This window comes from Eucalyptus grandis, chromosome 6 (assembly GCF_016545825.1).
Source record: "Eucalyptus grandis isolate ANBG69807.140 chromosome 6, ASM1654582v1, whole genome shotgun sequence".
Lineage (NCBI taxonomy): Eukaryota > Viridiplantae > Streptophyta > Magnoliopsida > Myrtales > Myrtaceae > Eucalyptus > Eucalyptus grandis.
Window position 1 is genome coordinate 35,475,856 of NC_052617.1, and position 20,476 is coordinate 35,496,331.

Genomic DNA, 20,476 nt, shown 5'->3' on the forward strand with positions numbered 1-20,476 from the left:
GGGGTGAGGTATCAAGAGACCCTTTCGTGGATTCAAGAAGTCAAATAATTTGACCAATTCCCGGAGTGTATGTAGCTTTCGACCATCAACCACTCGACTAGTAGTGGATGTCACGTATCGCACACTAAATTAAACGTTAGATATTCAGAGCATAATATGACAATGAAGCATATCAATTAGGTGCACCATCTAATAAAGTGAAGCTGTATCGAACGGTTGTCTCCGCTAGTCAACTACTAATTATTGAGCGGCTCTGATTAAATTCAGACGGTCACTAGCGCCATTCAATAAAGCTCAACGACCACGTAGTAGTTGGAAAAACAACCCTTCAACCACTTCTTCAAAATCTTCTATATTTTACGACTATATCATGTCACATCGCCTTTTCAAAGTTCGTCAAACACTATGCTAACCAACGCCAAACAGAATCATATCCGTACCATCAGAGAGCCACGTAAGAGACTGGAAAGAAGTACGAAACCAAATAATGCGGAGCAGATTTGGAAGGAAGGAGAAGTCAAAAAGAGAAACAATCCTCATCTTTTATAAGCTGTTGCTCCGCGGAACCATCTATCTCGGTACAATGTCGACGACTTTGACGCTAACAAGTGTCCCACCTGATGTACATCACACAAAGCTACGAATATAAAGGGCAAAAGGAAAGCCCCTGGACTACCAAAATCATGTAGAAGTTGCGCCAAAATGCGTACTCGTGTTCAAGACAAATATACAACATATTTCAACATGTGACTACCTAAATAACTTGACCAAATCACGAGAATGTCTTCGGACATTCACAAAGATATACATGACTCAAATAGTAACGAATCTTACACAGAAGACTACATCATGCCAATATCAAGCATCTGCATCTGAGTCTGACAGCAGCCTCTCCAGTGGACCCCTTGACGATTTCAAGCATGCCCTCGGGCTACAAACTACAGATGATCACCTAGGTTTCGTGTCACTTCCCTTGCTCCGGAATGTTGAAAGAGAGAAAAATGATCTGGGGGCTGCAAATTTCCCAACTCATATATCAACACACTATGGAAATAAAATCAGCTGGGCTATTGATATCTGAAAAAATTGGGGGCATAATCGAGGATTCTCGTAAATCTGTCAAGAATAATGAGTCGCAAATTGAGGCGCATTTGAGCTAATCTAATTTTAGAAGAGTAAGTCCCCTTAGGCTCTTCCATCACAGTTTATAGACAGACTCTTTCCAACGAAGTGGGATCATCCCACACAACAAGGGGTCAAAACAACTTAGACAGGAAAAGATATCTTGGGACAGGCAAATAATATACAAAGGCTGTGAATATAATCTTAAGTAAAGGAAGAAAAAAGTCTCCCTATCAGTGGAAAAAGTCACCTTTCAAAGAGCTTCCTGATACATGATCATCCCTCAGTTTAAAGTTTGCAGGAGGAGCTGGTATGGAGCTACGTAAGGCTTCAACTGCAAGAAAAGAGAGATATTCCATCAACTTGAGAACCCACATAAAGCTTGTCTCTGTTTCTGATGCACTAAAAAAAGTTCTTACATAGATGAAATTGACAACCCACAGCAGTCAGAAATGACAAAACAATCCTGGTAATTTAGCATTGGGATGACACAATAAAGGGTAAATCGATAATCAAAAGTCTTTCTTGGGAGAATTACGAGGTCATTTCACAGAAAATCTGATATATTTGGTAAGATAATCAACAAAAACACAGAATATCATTCACCTCCTCTCCTTACAGATCTATCCATGATGCAAATGAGCAGACAAGTCTATCAGACATTCGGCAGCAACATCACAGATGCCAAATGGAACACAAATCTCAAAAAATGACAATTAGACTTCATAGCAACCTAACAGCCTCTGAAACCCTGGTAGCAAAAGCTATGGCATTAAACTAGGAAAGAAAAAATAACTAATCTCAGGTGACATGCATCCCACCGATGATACCAAATGATAATATTTAGCCGAAATATGCCCACCAGAAATTTAACCTAGAAGCAATTTGAAACTAGAGACCTCACAAGGAGTAATTCTCTACCATCAGGTCACATGTCACGTCACACTCCATGGAAACTTACCCTGTTCATTTAACTCGCTCTCATTAAAGCTGTCATCAGATGGATGACCTTGGGAAAATCCCATTCTTGACTTCCTCAAATCTTCTGATGACCTATTAGCAGGATCTCTTCCATCTTCAGTATCGTCATCTCCCTCTGAGGTTGTGGCAGATATCCAATCCACCAAACTATCAGTCCCCCGATTTTTTCTGCCAAACTTCAACAGCCGTTTGAAGCCCTTTGTCATATCTTTGCGAGACTGAGTATAGGAAGAATTAGCAACAAGAAAAGGTTTCTGCGCACTCCCCCATTTCTTTCTCATTCGTGCAGCATCAACCTCTGCTTGGCCCAGAGTATGGGAGTTCCATGATGCAGGGCTTCCAATTGGAGAATCCATGGAAGCATCAATATCTGAAGTCTCATGGGGGTAGGAAAACAAATTTTGAACACGTGAATTCCACGAGACCGGGCTTTCACAGGGTGAATCCTTTAGAGAACCTGTCGGATGGAATTTTGATGGCACAGACGCAGCAAATTCACTAATAGAAGCAGGGTCAACATGAGAAATAGATCTCAATGAATCATCATTTTCAGACCCAGATTTCACTGAATCATCTGAGTCCCGGCTCAACCTCGAATTTCCATTGGCAAAATCTTGGACTGCTACAATGTCAGGTTCATCATCGTCTTCCTCTTTTGGCATGTCAACCATATCGTCATCCACAAAATCTGAGTCATCAAAATCGTGATCATTCATCAAATTTTCAGATTTCATTGAAGCCTTCCTTGCACTGCTAGATCCTCCCCCAGGACCCACTCCATTACCCTTTCCATGGAAAAATTTTGAATTACCACTTTTTGAGAATTTGTCTGGAACATCCATCTGTTCTTGATCAAATTCCAGCGAAGCCAAAATAGCCACATCACCATGCGAAGCAGACATGTCCTTAAACTCTACAGGACCAGCAGAGCTTTTCCTTAAAGACTCGGATCGCCGAGTTTTCTCTTCCTTGACAAGCGGCAAATCTTCGCCGTTACTCTTGCTTCGAGCATAGCTTCTCACTTGTGAACGACTTGGTGCTTTACTGATGCCGGAGGAGGGTTTAGTGTTTTCTTTCCTGAAATCAGAGAAGTTGGGGACGGACTGTGCAAGAGGGTTTTCTAACGGTGCCCTACGTCTACCAGAAATAGAGTTGGAAGCTCTCACTGAAGACCTTGAACCCGGTGCTACTGAATTGCGAGGAGTTGACGAAGACAAGTTACGATTTGAAAAAGGCTTCTTCATCTGGCTGCTTTTAGAAACACCATCATCTGGATATGCCTCAAATTCCTCCTCTTCACTTTGAACAAGATCAGTTTGCTGACATCAGAAATAAAACTTCACCGAAGTTAGTCCCTCAAAATTTATTTACGGCCAAATTTTTTGGTTGCAAGTTTAATACAGCAGAATCCATCATACTTTACCTACCAATAATTTTTGGGGTTTTTCAAAAACTCATTCACATTAGTACCTGCTCCTTCACATTTGACTGCATATTGAAAGATCTCTGTTTCTCGGTATGTTGACGAGTACTTGAGAGTGATTGACGTCTCTCTGCTGAACCAGAAAACTTAGCCTTCATTTCAGCTCTGCTTCGCTCAAGGCTATCATGCATGGCTTTCAATTTTGCCTCCTTCTCTGCCCTTTTAGATCCCCATTCTTCCCTCAACTTTGCATCTCTTTTCTGCATGTACTTCTCATAGAACTTTCCTCTAGAATCATCAGAGAAACTAAGGTCAGAAAAGGTCTTCCTGAGAGTATCGGTGCCCTGATTATCCAACACCTTCATCGACGGAGGAGTATGGAAGTCCGCCACCTTATCTGAATTCCCACTTAAGTCAATTGCTAAGTTCTTCTCAGGCAGTTTAACAGGAGCTATCTCTTGGACTGCTGATTTCTTATGCTGCAATGCCACTGGTTCTATCTGGGAATCAGTGGGTTTACTTCTTCGGGCGGAGCTGGACTGATCAACAGGAAGGCGAAGCTTGTGTTCTGCAAAGAGCTTTTCCAACTCATTAGCCTTCATCTTAAGCTCGTCATTGAGTTCCTGGTTTCCTTTAGATTGCCGTGCCCTCTGAACTTGCTCCATTGGGTTTGATGAAGTCATAGTCAACGTCTCTTGACTCTCAAGAGCCTTTCTACTGGGAAAAGGTAATTTACTATTCACATATGAGGAGCCACCCTCATCCCTCTTTCCTTGAGTCCTCTTAATGTGTTCAGAATGACTCCTCCTAATTTGTTCAGAAAGAGCTGTAACTGGCTTTTGAAACTTCAGTTTTGGGATATGAGATTCTTCTGCCACGGTTTGCACCTCCACAGGTGCCACCAAGTCCATAGCTGCTTCTTCAGATTCCCCGGTAAGGGATCTCCACTTTGGTTGAGTTGTCAATCGATCCCCACCGATTCCTTTGTCTTGCATTTCTCTAGCTTTAAGTCCTACACCACCTTCAATTTGCCCAGAAAAAGATCGAGAATGTCCATGGAAACCCCTACGATGGGATTTAACCTGCGTTGGATCTTTTATGACAGGATCATCTATTCCACTCCCACTTCTACTTTTGGATGTCACATCCCCAACCCTGCTCAGGAAACCTCCAGTCTTATTCTTGGAAGCAGCCTGATTTTTCATCCCAGCTCCTTCCTTTTTATATGCAGAGCCCATCGGTTGCACCTCAACATCCGCCAATTCCATGTTTCCACCACCTTCACCTCCTGCTAAGGAGTTAACCTTTTCTTCTGCATCCTCCTGACTGCTTACCCCTATCTGCTGTACCCTACCAGTAAAGGGTCTAGTTTGGGTCATTGAACTTGTTAGATCCTTCAGACTGGTGCTTCCACCATCTGTCTCATCTTCTTTTCCTGATAAGCAGACAGTGCTCTGCACTTCAGCATGCTCTTTCGGTCCAGCATCGCCAAATTTAACCAAGTCACTCTTACTATCACTATTAAAAGAACCAGTGCTATCAGTCAAAACCTTTTGGTTTCTATCCTCAGACAAAGCAGAAGAAATGGTATGTTTTTCCTGAGAAATAGAAGTTGAGGAGGGCGTACACAAAGGGCTTTCGCCATTGTTCTCTCTCTTGTCAGCACTCAAGTCAATGCTCATATCACTTGCACCACTCCATCTCCTCAACACAGCCTTCTCAACTGCAGCAGGTGCTGACGAAACATCAGAGGAGAGCCTTCTCAGCTCGACAGACTTGCCCACAGAAGGTTTGCTACCACTGCCGCTGTTAGAATTCTCCTTCTGTTTGCTTTCAAAGAGATTTATGCGGTCCTGAACGCTGAGACGCCTACCTGGTTGACTTATCTGGATGGGTGGTGATTCTTCATCTTTTTTCTCTTTCGCTTCTATGTCTTTCTCGTTCGAATTATCATTTCGAGTAGGAAATGCAGTGGAGGCCTTGGTCTGTTGACTAGCGGAGGCTTTTGATTGGTCTGACTGATTTCCCACAGTTTGGGCAGCACATAGCTCTTGGTCAATCGAGTGTCTGTTTGAATGCACTAACAGGGGCCGAGAGGGTGCAGTTTGATCTTCTGTGGGATCATCAAGGGACATGTCAGATTCACATGAAGATCTGATTCCTCTCTCAGCAGCACCTGACTTCCACAAGGGGTGCAGGTCTGGCCTTCTATGGCACAGTGACAGGAATTTGGAGCAAGCTTCACTACACAAGTCAAACATAGTTTGTAATCAAAACACTTGAAAGGAATCAGAAGTATGAACATGCTTGCAGAAGTATGCTGTCTAACAAATTATAACAGAAAAATTACTAAGCGGAAAAAAGAATGAAGTTGAGAGCTGTTCTTGCACAAGTAAACATTTAATCATTTTACAAGACCCAGCCATAAATTGTGGTACCCTGACTTCTAAGATCATTACAACCCCAACATTATATCAACGATCACATCTGCGTGGCTGCTTGTGATTCTAAACTAGGATGATGGCAGTTCCTTCTGCCCTGGACTTCTCTTCCTATAAAAATCAAGCAAGTATAAACTTTGGAGACGACAGGACAAATTAGAATTTTGTACCGGTCAACCAAATTGAGTCACATGCATTTTGCAGGAAGTGGATGATCGTAACAGTGAGAAACGTCTCAGTTGATTAAGCGCACATATATTCTGACCCAGCAAACACCAACATCAGACAACAGTACAGCCATCCGAGGCCTCTATCCTCGCTTGGAGAAAGGTTTTCACAAGGACAATGGAACACATTGGAGTTTCTAAATTTCTGCCTTGCCAAAGATGAAAGGTGCTTTCTTATCCTCAGAAATAAATAAACAAAAACAGCTGAAAAGATGAGCTCATGACCACATCGAGTGGGAAATCCCACTCCATCAAACGGACAAACCTCTATTGGAATTTTTTATATCAGAAACCCTTAAAAGTCATGGGAACCATAGATAACTTCTACTATTTACATGATACTTCAGCATAATCTTTATTGTGCATTTGTGGATGGAATCTGTGAGGCCACTAAATGTGAATCTTTTGTGTAGGGGCATAAGTGTCAACACCCCAATTTTGGATGATACTCTTTGCTAAAGTTCTAAACTCAGCAATTAACTACTGTATTTCTTCCAGCAAAGGCTTCTCATCATTAATCAAACATTTAGCAGAAATATACAAAGCCTCAGGTTTGCAAAGATGTCATTAAGAAATAAAGCAGAGCCTTCAACACCGACATAACGCTTCAATGCACTTTTAGTAGAAATTATATGTGTGGAAAGGAGGACAAAACATCAAAGGAAACATAAAAGTCGCAAGTGGTTCAAAAGGCTAAGAAAAGAAATGGCTGTATCTATGCCAAAAACAAAGGGGCCAGAAAACTACCATAGTACTCCCAACTAAATGTTTAGATCATTCCACCGGCTTCTATAGGAAGCATTTCAAACTGAGAAACTTCACACGCATGATAACTCTATTGGAAAATACAAGATTAAGAAAAACATGAGCATTCTGACTATGAGGCATCAATCGGGTCATGAGTCTCAATAAAAATATGCCAGAAGGATCAGTCACATAGAAGTAGTTTCTTACTTCAGTTGATTAGCTCCAAAGCAATCCGCAAAGAGTTGGAGGTCAGAGACACTATCAGGGTTAAAACCAGCAGCAGAAGCTCGAGTACATGCAGTGGTTAAGTCCTGCCTAACTGCGGCAAGCCGTACATCAATAGCCCTTAGAAGTTCCTTCCTGAATAATTAGAAGAAATTAGAAGAAGGAAATGGAAATAGAATGACGTTTGAAAAAAGTTCAACTAGCTTTCTCATGCAATCAAAACATGCATGCACATGACAGAATAGCATATGTACAGCTGAGTGTACGAATGGACAGATGCACATATTCGATAGTAGCTATATAACTTAGCAAGAGACTTTATGGGATTTCAGAAAAATAAAGACCATAGGCTAAGATGATTGCTACCATCCATACTTGGTGTGACTAATCAATATCTACTAAAGAGTACTCTCCGTAAAACAAATGAACCAGAGCTGCATAACAAAAAGTGAAGCTATTCTTGTTTCCATTTACCCTGGAGATTAATCACTTGTAACAAACATGTTAAAGCTCATGTTGTGAAAATCCAAGTCATTGGGAAAAATTAAACAATTTCACAAAGGAACAGATAACTATGTGTGAAAAATCTGGAAGAGGAATTTTTCCCCAAATATTTTGTGGCTGACATCAACAGCAGATTACAGGGGGCCTTACAATTAGTAATATTCAAAGAATCCACTCCTACTTTGGTAGAATTAAATTCCCTTTGGATAACTAATTAAATGACCACTTCCAACAAAAATGATGTACAAACAGATATTCAAAACTTATTCTTCGAGGCGTTTCATATGTAATTGTAAAATTCTCGAGGAGCAAATTTTCAAATAAAATTAATAATACTTGTGGAAAATAGCAACTGATATGAATGTATTTTATTAATATGACATAAGCACATGTAACTTTACCCCCACAATCCCTCCCAAACAGAAACTATCATAGATCCAGTGTGGCTGCCATGCACAGAAAGAATACAAAAGAAACCGATGGAAATATATGATTGAGCAACAAAATTAGATGGCGAGGGAGGTGTTTATTATCTACACTCATGTAGTCTCTCTCCACCTTATAATTAAGCTTTCGGGCTAGAAATGTTAACAGAATTGGTTTTTTTTTTTTTTTAAAGTAATAAACAAGAATTACTTTAACACTCCTCAACGTGTACAAATCAAATCAAACCATATAAAGAATGCAATGGAGTTGAAAAAATGGCGATTAAGATAAATGAAAAGAACCACAAACAAAATGAAACATTAAATGGGGCATGAAGAACTGAAATTTGATTATGTTAAAATATCCAGCCCAGTGATGGAAGCTATTATGTGGAGCGATACTACATTAATACAACATTGCTATAAACCCCTAAGCAAATGACATGGAATACTTAGGCAAGTTCAATATAGACCAACTCTACAGGCAAAGCTACACTAATTATTCCTGCAGATTCAGTGAGATTTTCTACAGAAGTTTAGAAAAATAACTTCAGTCAGTTGGCTTTTTAATAAATTGAGGAAAAGACAATTACTTTGTTGCATCAGCTGCCGCGATTCCTGCTTCATCACCACCTGCAGAAAGAATGTATCATAAATAAAGTTAAAATATAAAGCAGTTGTTTTCCCATCAGATCCTAGTTTTTTCAGTTGTAGCATTGAGAATCCAATTAGCTTCAAACATTCTTAAACAAGTTCCTTAAACACTTCTACACTGTGCATCTTCACAACCTGTATCAATTATAAGTGCTACAAGATGAATTGTGGAGATTGTATCCCACATTGATTGTTTTCAAGGATGACTCATTTTGAGTTCTGTGACTAATTTGTTGCACAATCTCTGCCTATCATATGTTGATAGGCAAAATTCACTTCCCTTTTGGATGTGGGAAATCAACATTACTTATATTTGAAAACAACAGAGATGATGAGACTGACGAAGGAAGAAGTGTATTTTTGGCTTTAAATATTTCACGCAAGTTTCATGAAGCGTTCTGGTACCCCTGCTCAGCACGATATTCCCAGTTCCTGATCCAAACTCTTCAGTACTTATATACACTACATGATGGAATTCATAAACACATTATATAGTTCAGGGACACGCAAATGCAGAAACTTGAGAAGAATCGCAATTGCTGCAGTTAAGTGACTGCATATATCACACCACTCAGTCACATGAACATCCCCCAAAGAAAGCTGGATCTATATAAATATCCAAGGATGGTCCCCAGAAATTCAAAAAAAGGGAAAACATAGATCCATATACATGGAGAGAAAAAAATCTATTTCAGTATTTGTGCTCAGATATCCAACAGAATTAAGAATAATCAAGCCAGGCCTGATTAGGGTGGACGACATACCTGAGGCATCAGTATTATGATCCCTAGACCCCTGAGACAGTAAGTTGTGGAAGTCAGCTAGATTAATGATATTGGCTTCCCATTTAAATCATGAAAACTCTACACCAAGATGAAAGGTAGATTACCATTGAATAGATTCTTCGAGCTGCTTCCAATTGAGACATTTCTGCATCAAATGTATTCACCAGTTCCAAGACCTCTGGAGTACTAACAAAGCGAACAAACCTGAAACCAAACAGTGCCTACAGAATTAAAGATGCCCACAACTTTATGAAAGTTTACAGCACCACTGTTGTTCTAGCAGGCTGATAAACGCAGTGACATGGGCATTACCGCTCCAGAGTTCCCTTTGTGAACCATGTTTCCCCATCATTATGCTTTCTTGTTTCGAGTTTTATCGACTGCGCCGCCCGGGCAAATTGCTCTTCAGCAACCTTTAGATGTGCTACAAATGGCTTTACCAAACCCGATGCCAGCTTCTCAGAATTCCCATTGCTAGAAACAATCAATTCACACCTACCCAAAAAGGAAACATTTGTATAACAAGACTATAAAAGCAACTATAAAAGCACCAACAATCGAAAAACAGATTACGTAAAACCATCGAAAGACTCTCTCACCGTGAACGCTTCGGTGAGAGCTGGAAGACAGCATGATCAAGAGGCATTTCCGACTTCATTCTTCCAGGCTTTTATCTACTCAATTTATCCTCCACCCTTTCATTTAGCAGGACACACATCCCCCGCCCCTAGATCCCTGTAGCCGTCGGCATAATCAGAAAAACCAAAAAAGCACCTCAAAGGCACAATGTAGCATAGTCGAAGATGATAATCAACACAGAAAAGGTCAAGCAAACCAGGCAACTGCAATCAAACATAAAACACACGACCCGAGCAGAGGAACAGATGATTCAGCAAGTCCACTGTCCACTGGACCAAATAGAAACGCAATTGCTCGAGCTGGCCGACAAAAGACCAATCTTGACACAACAGATCTCATCAAAATCCATCGACGAGCAAAATGCAGCAAAACTTCCAGCTCCCGGCCCAAGACAAGACGCCCACAGCACACCCCCACGGCACCGCACACAATCCAGATCTGATTCCGACGAGAAAACCACAAAACGAGCGCGACTCGAACTCATCGACAGGCCGCGGACAGCGACCGACGACACGTGCGGACACGCGGGACGCGGAAATGCGAGCTCCCGAAACCCCCGAATCGGAGCTTGAGACCCGGGCCGACGCGGGCAATCGAGTGAGATCTTCCCCACCGATTGCCCGCTCCCATCGCCAAGGCGGCGTCGCGCATCGGGCTCACCTGCTCGGGGGCGGCTGCTCGCCGCTGATCCAAATCGCGCGCGCACCGATGAACCGGCCCTTCCTCCTTCGGAGTGGATTTTTTGAACTCCGGGAGTAGCCAGCAACCTGTCCTTCGAGGAACTAACCTAACAGTGACTCTGCATTATCTTTGCTTCACTCGTTTCTCAAATGTACCTCTCTCTCTCTCTCTCTCTCTCTCTCTCTACACCTTGAAGATACAGTAGAGAGAGAAAGTGGTGGTGGAGCTGGGAAGAGAGAGAAACCAAAAATCAAACTGTGCGTCTCTTCTTCTCCTTCTCCTTCTCCTTCCTTTTTTTTTTTTGTTTTTTTTTTTTTTGGGGTTGCGCTTCGGACAAACGCTCTGTTTTATGCGAATTCGGGACACTCTCTCTCTCTCTCTGTCTGCCAAAAATTTGAAAGATAAAAAGGACTCCAGTCTGATTACCAAATGACCAAAATGCCCGGCCTACACAGTTCCTTTTCTTTTCTTTTCTTTTTCCTTTTTTTGAAGATTTTTCCCCATTTTTCAAAAATTTCCCAGTAAGCATCCAACAGCGGCGCCTGGAATTCTGCTCGCGTCAAGGAGGAAAGCCCGTTGCTTTCCATCGTTTTGACTGAGAAACGAGAGAGCGTGTTCAAAATTTGAATTTCTCTTTTGGTTTACTACCTCTAAAATGATATATTACTAATTTACCTAAAAGAAAAGTTTTTAGGAGCTAGTTCGTGGTTTAAGTGGTCAATTGATTAAGGGAGTATTTTATTTCACTAAATGAATATAATATATATAAAGTTAGAAAATGAAATTACCTCTTTTAGAAAAATGTGATTTTCCTTTCTCTCCACACTATAGACAAACTATTCTCATTCTCATGCCCTATCAATCCTCTCATTGCAAAAATAATGTCTCTACTCAATGAATCTCATTAACTATGGCCATTCAATCGACGAAACCAATTTACGTAAATTCTTCAACACATTTACCCCGCGAATGACATCAAAAAACCACAGACCAAAAAACAAAAAGGATTGCATCAACAAACCCACATGCATTTGGTGCAATTTTGAGCCAATTTAATGGGCGCAATCAAATGACGATCCATCTTGATGACAAAAAAATAACATCAATTAAACCCAACGAGAGTGAGCTCATTTTATATGTACAGTGGGATAAAATGAAATTTACATAATCTATTGATGAATATGATTTACGTACACATAATCTAGACGTTAACCGATGATGTCGGGCTCATCGAATTCACATCATTAGGGACTCCACCGACAATAGCTTTTGCATCGGCAACCACCCATTTTGCTAAATCGGCAGCGGACGACGTTCAAACTATCGCCATCTCAGGAAACAATCCCACCTATCTCTACCCCCTTCCCCCTCCCAAAAAGAACGTCGCCATCAGTAGTACTGCTGCAATCAAAAGGGAACACATCGCTCTCGTGGCGAGGGCAGTTTCGACAATCCGGGTGGCACGATCGGGGGAATAGTCAGACTATTCCCACTCCCTTGCCTTAAGCAATCAATCGAAGACCATTTAACGGTTTCTTTCGGAATTAAAGCAGTGGCGGTGGGGGTGGTGGTGGGGGAGTCGTGAAGCCGAAGCAGCAAACCATTTCTGCGTACATTCTTTTTTTTTCTTTTTTTTGGGGGTTTTCTGTTGGGTAATTATTTGACGGAGATTATGAACCATTTATGTTGCTTTCGTGCGGGCGCTTTTACCGTCGTGCCCTCCGCCAACCGCACTGTCATCATGCCCCGTCACGTACTCCTGTCTACCCGCCCGGTACTGCTCAAGTAGTGTTTGGAGTTCGGAATCCACTTGTGGTCTCTAAGATTTTAATAATTTCAGTAATCGCGATAATAAAATTTCAGTTTATGCTAATCCATCGTGGTTGGCATAGTGGTTTGGAGCTAAGAGATGTGCGATTCAGAATTGGAGGTTGTATGTTTGGATTTCACTTAAAGATTAGTTTCGATTGATTTGTAGAGTTTGCGAGGCATTTCATGGGCCTATGGAAAATTAAACATTCGCACCCATGCCTCTTGGTTTCATCAAAGAAATTTTTTTACTTTAAATCGTATAAATTACTTGATACACTAAAACATTTCTTCTTCTTCCTCTTCTTTTCTTCTCGTAATGAATGGCTTCGAGTGAAAATGGACTTAGGGTTCCTGAATTGCTAATGTGGGTCCATGTCATTGTCGCCTACACATTGCATCAACATTTTATTAGTAAGTTTGCCGATTTCCAATCTAAAACTACATCAATTGTAGAAAAATAATTTAAAGTACGCTACTTTGAGTAAGAAAATTAGAAATTCAATAACCTGGTTGAATGATTACTAAATTTTAGTGAGCACAAATGAATTTTACTCTACAATAAAAAAAAAATTAAAGTGATCAAATGGAGATAGACACTAGAAATCCCACCCAACTCTAAAAATATCAATTAGAACCATTTGAAAGATGATCTTATCATATGATCAAAACTTCCAACAAAAAATCAATCTCGTCACTTAACACTTAACATATTTGATTGATGAGATGCTCGGGCATCACTTCTACAACCACGCTTCAGCATGTGTACTTTTCTTAAACGAGCGTAGGTTTGTTAGAAACGGTGAATTAGCTAAAAGACATGCAAATCAGCTAGTCTATATAGCTTTCATCAATTATTTCACATATGATTTTTGGGAATCTGAATCACTAAAAAAAAATAAAACCCAAATGACCAAAAAAAAAAAAAAAATCACTTGGGGAGGATTGTATCCCAACATTTTTTTTAAATTTCCCTCGAGAAGATGTGGACAAAACATGAAATAAAAATCTTGGAATTGTCCAGCATCACTGGTTTGCAACCCACTTTAGCAACAGGGCTCCACTGTAAATTGCCACGTGTCGTTTGCATTTTTTCTTTTTCTCTATTTCGTGAAATCGGCGCGGGAGATTTCGCGACTTTCGCTTTCATCGGAACGGGGCTATTTGTGGATGAAAGAAAAGCACCTCTACCCTCCCCTTCCTCTTTTTCTTTTTCTTTTTTTTTTTTGGTTTTTTTGGGTGGTCGAAAAATGATGACATTTTGGTCCGGCTCGAGTTGACAATCCTTTTGTCTTTTTTTTTTCCCCTTTCGAAACATCGGAATTCCGCTTCTGCCAATGGTAGCTTGACAGCTGTCCCAAACTCATCACATTCTCGTCCTGCTAAAACCATTCACGAAGAAAGCGCCCCACATGCGATAGCAAAGAACGAAATAATAAATTGAGTACAAATATTATCTTTTCACTTAAATCGTTGTTGATCAATTTCTAATTAACTTCTTTTCACGTACGGTGCCTTTGAGCTTCTAAGTTGTACGATTTGTGCAATTGAGCCTTTAGTTGCCAATCATTAACATTGTCAAATTTTTTTTATGACATGCAGTTAGGAATTTACGGGTACATTTATGACAAATTTACCCCAAACTAATTTATCTGACTGCAAAAACCCTAATATAGTAAAATTGTGACAAATATATCCTATGCTAAATTAGATTAATACCAAAAAAAATCACAAAAATTGTAAACGGTGACAAACGGAGCGTAAAATCTAAATTTATATCGGTCAACCGTCAATTTAATTTAATAATTTGAGGATAAAATTTAACCTAACATATGGTAAATTTGTCACAAGTGTTGTATAAATTTGTCTCATTTTAGGTTTTTGGTGGTCAAAAAATAGTTTTGGGTAAATTTATTATCATTTGGGGTTTTCCCATTTCTTTTATGACATGCGTTAGGATCTTTATTACTAATACAATAAAAAAAAATGATTTGAAAGAGTACCAATTTGTATTCACTCATTTTTTTAGATTTATTATCATTCGCGCCGTGTTTGACAATTAGCTATTGTGACATATCATGAATTGAGCAACTTAATTCAATGATTCATTCGATAAAATTACTGCAAGAAAAGACAAGGTGAAAGGGCTACAAAATGGAACCTAACCTAGACAAAAGTAAGAATAGAGTGCAATACTCCTTTTCCTAACATGTCAATCATAGATCTATATCAAGTTAAATTAAGGTTGCACAAGCAAGAAAGGAATACTAGGGCATCCATAGTAGTTGAGGGGACAAAAGACGTGACTCCTCCTTTACTCTCTATCACCTAGTTGTCCCACCTACATTTTGGAACGACCGCATCACCAACAAAGATAAATACACCATGTTTGGACCACGCATTGACGCCTTGGCTTGTAGGTCATCACCAAAACGAGACTAACAAGGAAAGAAGAAAAAAGGTATAGATTCCGGTCGTCACGATCCATTTTTTTTTCACATGACATACGAAAACATTTATGAATCAATGCAATTTGTTATAATAATCTCCCTACCAATTGGCCGTCTACATCGATTTGTCTTACGAGCTCAGGGATTCACTTGTCCAAACCTAAAGCTCATGGACATTTTTTTTTCTTCAAGGAAAGGAGGACAAAAAGGATGGATTTGGTTAATATGGCAACACGGGAGACTCGTCCCATCTTTTTTCCATCCTTCAAGATTCATCATTGCAAAAGACGCCATGTGGGGTTAATTTCCCTCTTTGTCATCACATGGGATGTTATCCCATCCCCTCCCTCCTGAGATCCCTCCATCCCTTTTTTTCACTCCTTCACGAAAAGAGACAATTATGGTTATCGGGTCATGATTGATTTGATTGGCGACGATCCATTGGTCAAGAACGGGTTTTGGAAACGGGACATGGTTAGATGATTTTGAGGTCCAATCGACCCGAAGATATATCATCGTTTTTATATAAGTAAGCTAAAAAGGAGGAATTGGAGGTTGTGTGAATGCGATCCACATGAAAGTGGGGTCGAAATTTGGCACCAAAGTCCACCCGCACAAGGCAAGCTTCGCCCCGGTGTTGTTGGGTTCGATGGGCCCGTCGGTCATCAACTTCCCTTAAAGCTTTTTTCTCTCTCTTTCCTTCCCTTCCGGCTTCCCCCCCCCCACCTCAACGACAACTCCAACCCGGATTTCAAAATTAGGGTTTTGTGTCACCGCCCACTTCAGCAGTCGGTGGGGTTTTTTTCTAATTTTAAAAAATTTTATGGCTATTTTAGTCGGCACTGACAATCAATTCTGACCTTGGACGTGAAGGCGCACAAGATTTTCAAATGCGTCCCCATGACCAGCCTCGTTTCACTTGCCACGCGTCTCCAGCTATTGATCCATGGCGTGCTTGTGCAAAAAAGATATTTTTTTTTCCCCTTTTGTGGGTGAGGTGTTTTTCCTTGTCTCTTTCCCCCAAAAAGAAGAAGAAAATGAGACGAAGGAGAAGAGGATTTGAACTGGGTTTAAGAGAGGCTTCACCTTCACTAGCCCACCAACATGTCCATAAGCCCGTCCCACTAAAGATGGGCTTGAATGGATCAAAGAAAGTTCAACTCCAACAGCACTTGCAAGCAAGATTATGCCCCGAGAGCCTGTTGACCTCGCTGGTCGTTTTCCGATTCTGGCACTCATCCTGCGTCGCCGGACGAATGACTTGCGGAGGAGGTCAGCATGTCAGACGAAAGCTACGGAGGTGATGCGACTACGAGGTCGCGTGAACGGGAATTGGAGAGACGTGCGTAAGAATGATATCACAGGACGACCCGCTGGAAAATGAGAGGCAAACATGAACAGACTGAATTTGCTTTCATTAGTAGCAACAACCGATGGAGACAACAGCTTGCTCTGAATTTCTCTTTTTGGGGTGACACATACATTTGCGAGAACTAAAATAGAGAGTTTCAAGGGCAACCGTTACTCAGCAAGAAGTTGCTAAACACTCGCTAGCGGATGGACCGACAATCTTTATTTATCATGCATGTCCCCGAACACTCCGCTCACTCGTACGTTAGGCCTCGCGGGAACACATTGACAGACCAGCGAGTAACGGACCAAATAATCAGGTAAAGCAAGCTTCGGGGTTTGATTGCTTCACATCTGAGCTGTGATGTTAGATCGAGAGAGACTGTATGTGAACTCAGAGATAATAAATTCATCATAATAGCACTTACTGCTCAGTGGTCAATCGTGCCAACAAAGGAGCATGACGACGCAGCGCCGAATGATGTAGAGCCTACCTTTCTGCTCTTTCAGGTGACCCTTCAGCCTTGTGCATGAAAGCCTCCTGTTGCTAGCCTTCGAGTCTCTTGCTTTCGCGCTTGCACTTCTCATGATCATCTTCACTTTTCTGCTATCCGAACGCCTCAGTGACTATGGCTTGGCTTCACTTGCCTCTGGCTTTGTCGAGACAGATAGGAGATTTGTTTTCTTTTAGTATCGAATTGACTCTGCTCTTGACGTTCCAAAAGGGAGGGTCGTCTTCTTATCAGGACAGCTTCGGCCCCTCTTGTCTCTCCCTCTCTCTCTGTGTGCGTTCTGTGTACGATACAGACATTTATGGGAAGCAACAAACCACCAAGATATTGGTCGGCCACGATTCCACGAGTAACACAAGAGAAATGTATATTTGGGTCATGCCGTGTTCTTGTGAGATTAGAATGCATGTAAGAGAAATAACTGCTACTGTCCTGATGGATGTGCTCCTTGCTTCATGTCCTTGTTCTCTGCACATGGAAAGTATAATAATGGAAGGATCACCGGCATGCTAATTTGCACCTTCTTCTATAGATCAACCTAAGTGTTAGATGTATCCATAGATGTAGCCATTGGTGTAACTTATTGATTTTAAGTTATACATGTCGACTTCAAGAGGATTTATAACTTTTTTTGTTAGGCAATTTTGTACATCAAACTATGACAAACACTGAAAAATGTCTTCTTCTTCTTTTTTCTTTTGGAAGTTTATGAATACCTCTTGGAGTCCTTGTTTTAAGGACATGCAAATATGGTTCATCTCCGATCCTCATTTTATTTTGCCAACTAGGTATTATAGATGGTACGCATTGCCTGTCAAGCTATTCATTCGAGAGAAATAGCACATATATCATATATTAAGAAAATCATATAAGATTTTATTTACTAAATGGCGTGATGATTGAAAAAATGAAGCCACATGTTCTGTTTCGGGACCAAATGAATTGAAGAGCTTCACTTAAACACATTAGTAACCTACTAAGAGTAACATAATATGTAATCTTACGGTTGATTGACAGATGATATCTCTGTTAGAGCAATTCACCATAATCAATTCCCACCAGCTCACGTCCTTTATTGGGAGACAAAAGCAAGACCCTCGAAAAGATTTTGTTACGTTTGTATGTTTTCAATGCTGAGAGGTGGTACCACTTTACACGAGGAAAACCCTAGTTTTTTTTATTTATTTTTTAATTTTATCTCCGCCATACATACACGTGTTCTTCAATTTCACCACACAAAAATAGATCACAACACAGAATCAGTAGTCTAAGCGAGTGAGGTCATCTTGGGCCACCAGCACTAAAGTTTTACTATTTCTGAATGGTCGTCACTTCTCCTCGTCGCCGTGCTTAAAATCTTGTGCTTATGCCGCGATTTTGGGGTTCCTTCCTTAATCTCCTCCCTTTGCTTCGCAATATTTAACGAATTAAATTGAAATAGCGATTACAAAAGGCTTAAAGAGCTTGTGGACGTGGACAAATTCCTAGATGATCAACGTAAGTGCTGTGAAAAACAACGCGGAAGTCAACAGATCTTGCAATTTATGATTAACGTGAGGAGGAGAAAATTATTAAAGAAATTGATGATGAACAATTAAGAACAATAGAAATTTATGTGATTTGATCTAAGTATTAATATCAACTCTACAGAGAGAGCCAGAAATCTACTATGAATCTAGACTATAGTAAATACAAAGTTTACATAATCGCGCATGTACTTAAGTGTTTCCTAAACTTAAATTACATTCAAAGCAAATCCAGAACTATCATCTTCCATTTTTTTTTTTTATCGAGAACTTACTTAGAAACTCACGAAGAAGAAATCCAATACAATTCTTTTTTGCTTTGTTGTATGGGATATCAAAGTAAAATTTTACATTATATATATAACTATCCAAATTAGGGAACCTATTCAAATTAAAAAATATACTCAAACTCAATATATATTCTTAACAGTAAGACATATGAAATGGATCATGGATTGCTCTTAATGAAATGTAGGAGAGCTCTATTCTCGAAAGATAGCAAAAGAATATGCCACAACGTGAAAACTTGAATTGATCAATTTGTTTTGCTTGAGAAGCCAAGCATGATCTTGCGACACGAACCAACTTTCCAAAAAGATGTACCAACTTTTAGCAAAGATGAGAACTGCTGAAGCCGCCAAATATGGCGTGCACGCATCTGTATATAGTTCATAATATCATGAACTAGCTAAAAAATATTTATCTTTTTTCCCGTAGAAATATAGAGAAAAGGGACTAAGGAATTATAATAAGAAAAGAGCAACATCTAAAGTTGGAACTTGAGCACATGCAAGACTTTCCATATGTAATATTACAAAAAAAAAAAAAAATCCTTCTAGATATAATTGTTGGATTTCCTTGACACTATATTGACTAATTGTAGCTATTGCTTGTTTGGATGAACTCCCATACAAATCCTCAACTAGGAGCTACTTGCAATTGAGATCCATTGGGGTTCTATTCTCCTTTCTAATGCTACGCAAGGCGTATTTCGAGGATTCAAGGATACTAGAACTCCTCTTTATCCCACTGGTATGAGAGATAATATTTTTACTCTTCTTCATAAGTTATTTTTCCAGCTATTATGACAAAATGGTAAATTTGCATTTGGTAAAAATTTTCAACCGGCACATGACCGCCCCCTCCCGCAGCGGGGGGCTATGGGCGGCAATCCTGCGGCGACGGTCGGCGGTCGTGCGACGATATTCAAAAGATATGATAATTGGATGGTTATTATATGTAACTTATAGCAACTTTGTCACGGGCAGGTCCAGTGGAGTTTGCAGCTGCAGGATATTTTATCTTTTTATTTAATCAAGCTGTGAACATTATTACGTTCCTCTGGCCACTGTAACAGTTTCACTTGTCGCCAAAGACAAAGCTCTTGGAACAACATGTGCCAACCTAGCAAGAGATGAAAGCATCAAGACATGCTCAACTGAGGAGATAGAAATGGCAGAGCCGACGCATGATGATGAAAGTGATTTATCTTTGGAGATAGATAGTCAATCTCATCTTGTTAGCGATGATGAAATCATAGAAATAGAAGAACCAAGAATTAATGATGAAATCATTCCAGCAAAAGGTACGTTCTAATCTCATCTTATTAGCTTCACCATTTAATCAAAAGACTTGACAAAATGTCAGTTCTTTAATTACCGTATTTTTGGATGACTAGATTTTACAGCAACTACATGTAGTAAGGAAAGGGAATATACCTATTCCCCATCTACTTCACTAGTAATTGCCGGGATCCTTGGCGTTTTACTACAATTATCTTTAGCATTTGGTGCTAAAAGCTTTTTTACTTTTAAGGGCGTAAGATTTATAAGTGTCTTCCTTCTAGATATAATTGTTGGATTGCCTTGACACTACATTGACTAATTTCGGGTGTTGCTTGTTTGGATAGGCTCCCATACAAACTTAAACTATGAGCTACTTGCGATTGAGATCCATTGGGGCTCCTGCTATTCTC

General features: G+C 40.2%; 2 protein-coding genes across 3 annotated transcripts; both read right to left on the reverse strand.

Annotated features, from left to right (window-relative positions):
• Window positions 1–517: 517 nt before the first annotated feature.
• LOC104449412 lies at window positions 518–11,129 on the reverse strand. 2 transcript variants are annotated; one of them, XM_010063560.3, is made up of 11 exons: window positions 10,834–11,129; window positions 10,134–10,269; window positions 9,847–10,029; window positions 9,639–9,738; window positions 9,514–9,544; window positions 8,689–8,728; window positions 7,149–7,301; window positions 3,574–5,770; window positions 2,084–3,422; window positions 1,373–1,456; window positions 518–1,013 (listed from the first exon to the last, which is right to left on the reverse strand). In XM_010063560.3, exons 2-11 carry the CDS (start codon window positions 10,190–10,192, stop codon window positions 949–951), a joined length of 4,251 nt encoding a protein of 1,416 aa, XP_010061862.1. In that variant the 5' UTR covers window positions 10,193–10,269; window positions 10,834–11,129; the 3' UTR covers window positions 518–948. The 2 variants fall into 2 exon arrangements, with proteins under 2 accessions (XP_010061862.1, XP_039172049.1); XM_039316115.1 differs by lacking the exon at window positions 10,834–11,129 and adding an exon at window positions 10,403–10,795.
• A 5,466-nt stretch (window positions 11,130–16,595) lies between these two features.
• On the reverse strand, window positions 16,596–17,141 carry LOC120294658. The gene has a single exon (XM_039314999.1). It carries the CDS (start codon window positions 17,055–17,057, stop codon window positions 16,902–16,904), a length of 156 nt encoding a protein of 51 aa, XP_039170933.1. The 5' UTR covers window positions 17,058–17,141; the 3' UTR covers window positions 16,596–16,901.
• Window positions 17,142–20,476: the final 3,335 nt, after the last annotated feature.

What these genes read in the sequence shown, in the direction of transcription:
- LOC120294658 (XM_039314999.1), bottom strand. Translation starts at nt 17,057, where the DNA reads ATGATCATGAGAAGTGCAAGCGCGAAAGCAAGAGACTCGAAGGCTAGC.
- LOC104449412 (XM_010063560.3), bottom strand. Translation starts at nt 10,192, where the DNA reads ATGAAGTCGGAAATGCCTCTTGATCATGCTGTCTTCCAGCTCTCACCG. An exon ending in CTCTCACCGAAGCGTTCACG is followed by an intron (nt 10,030 to 10,133) that starts GTGAGAGAGTCT and finishes CTTTTTGGGTAG; the next exon opens with GTGTGAATTGATTGTTTCTA. An exon ending in TTTGGAGCTAATCAACTGAA is followed by an intron (nt 5,771 to 7,148) that starts GTAAGAAACTAC and finishes TGACTTGTGTAG; the next exon opens with TGAAGCTTGCTCCAAATTCC.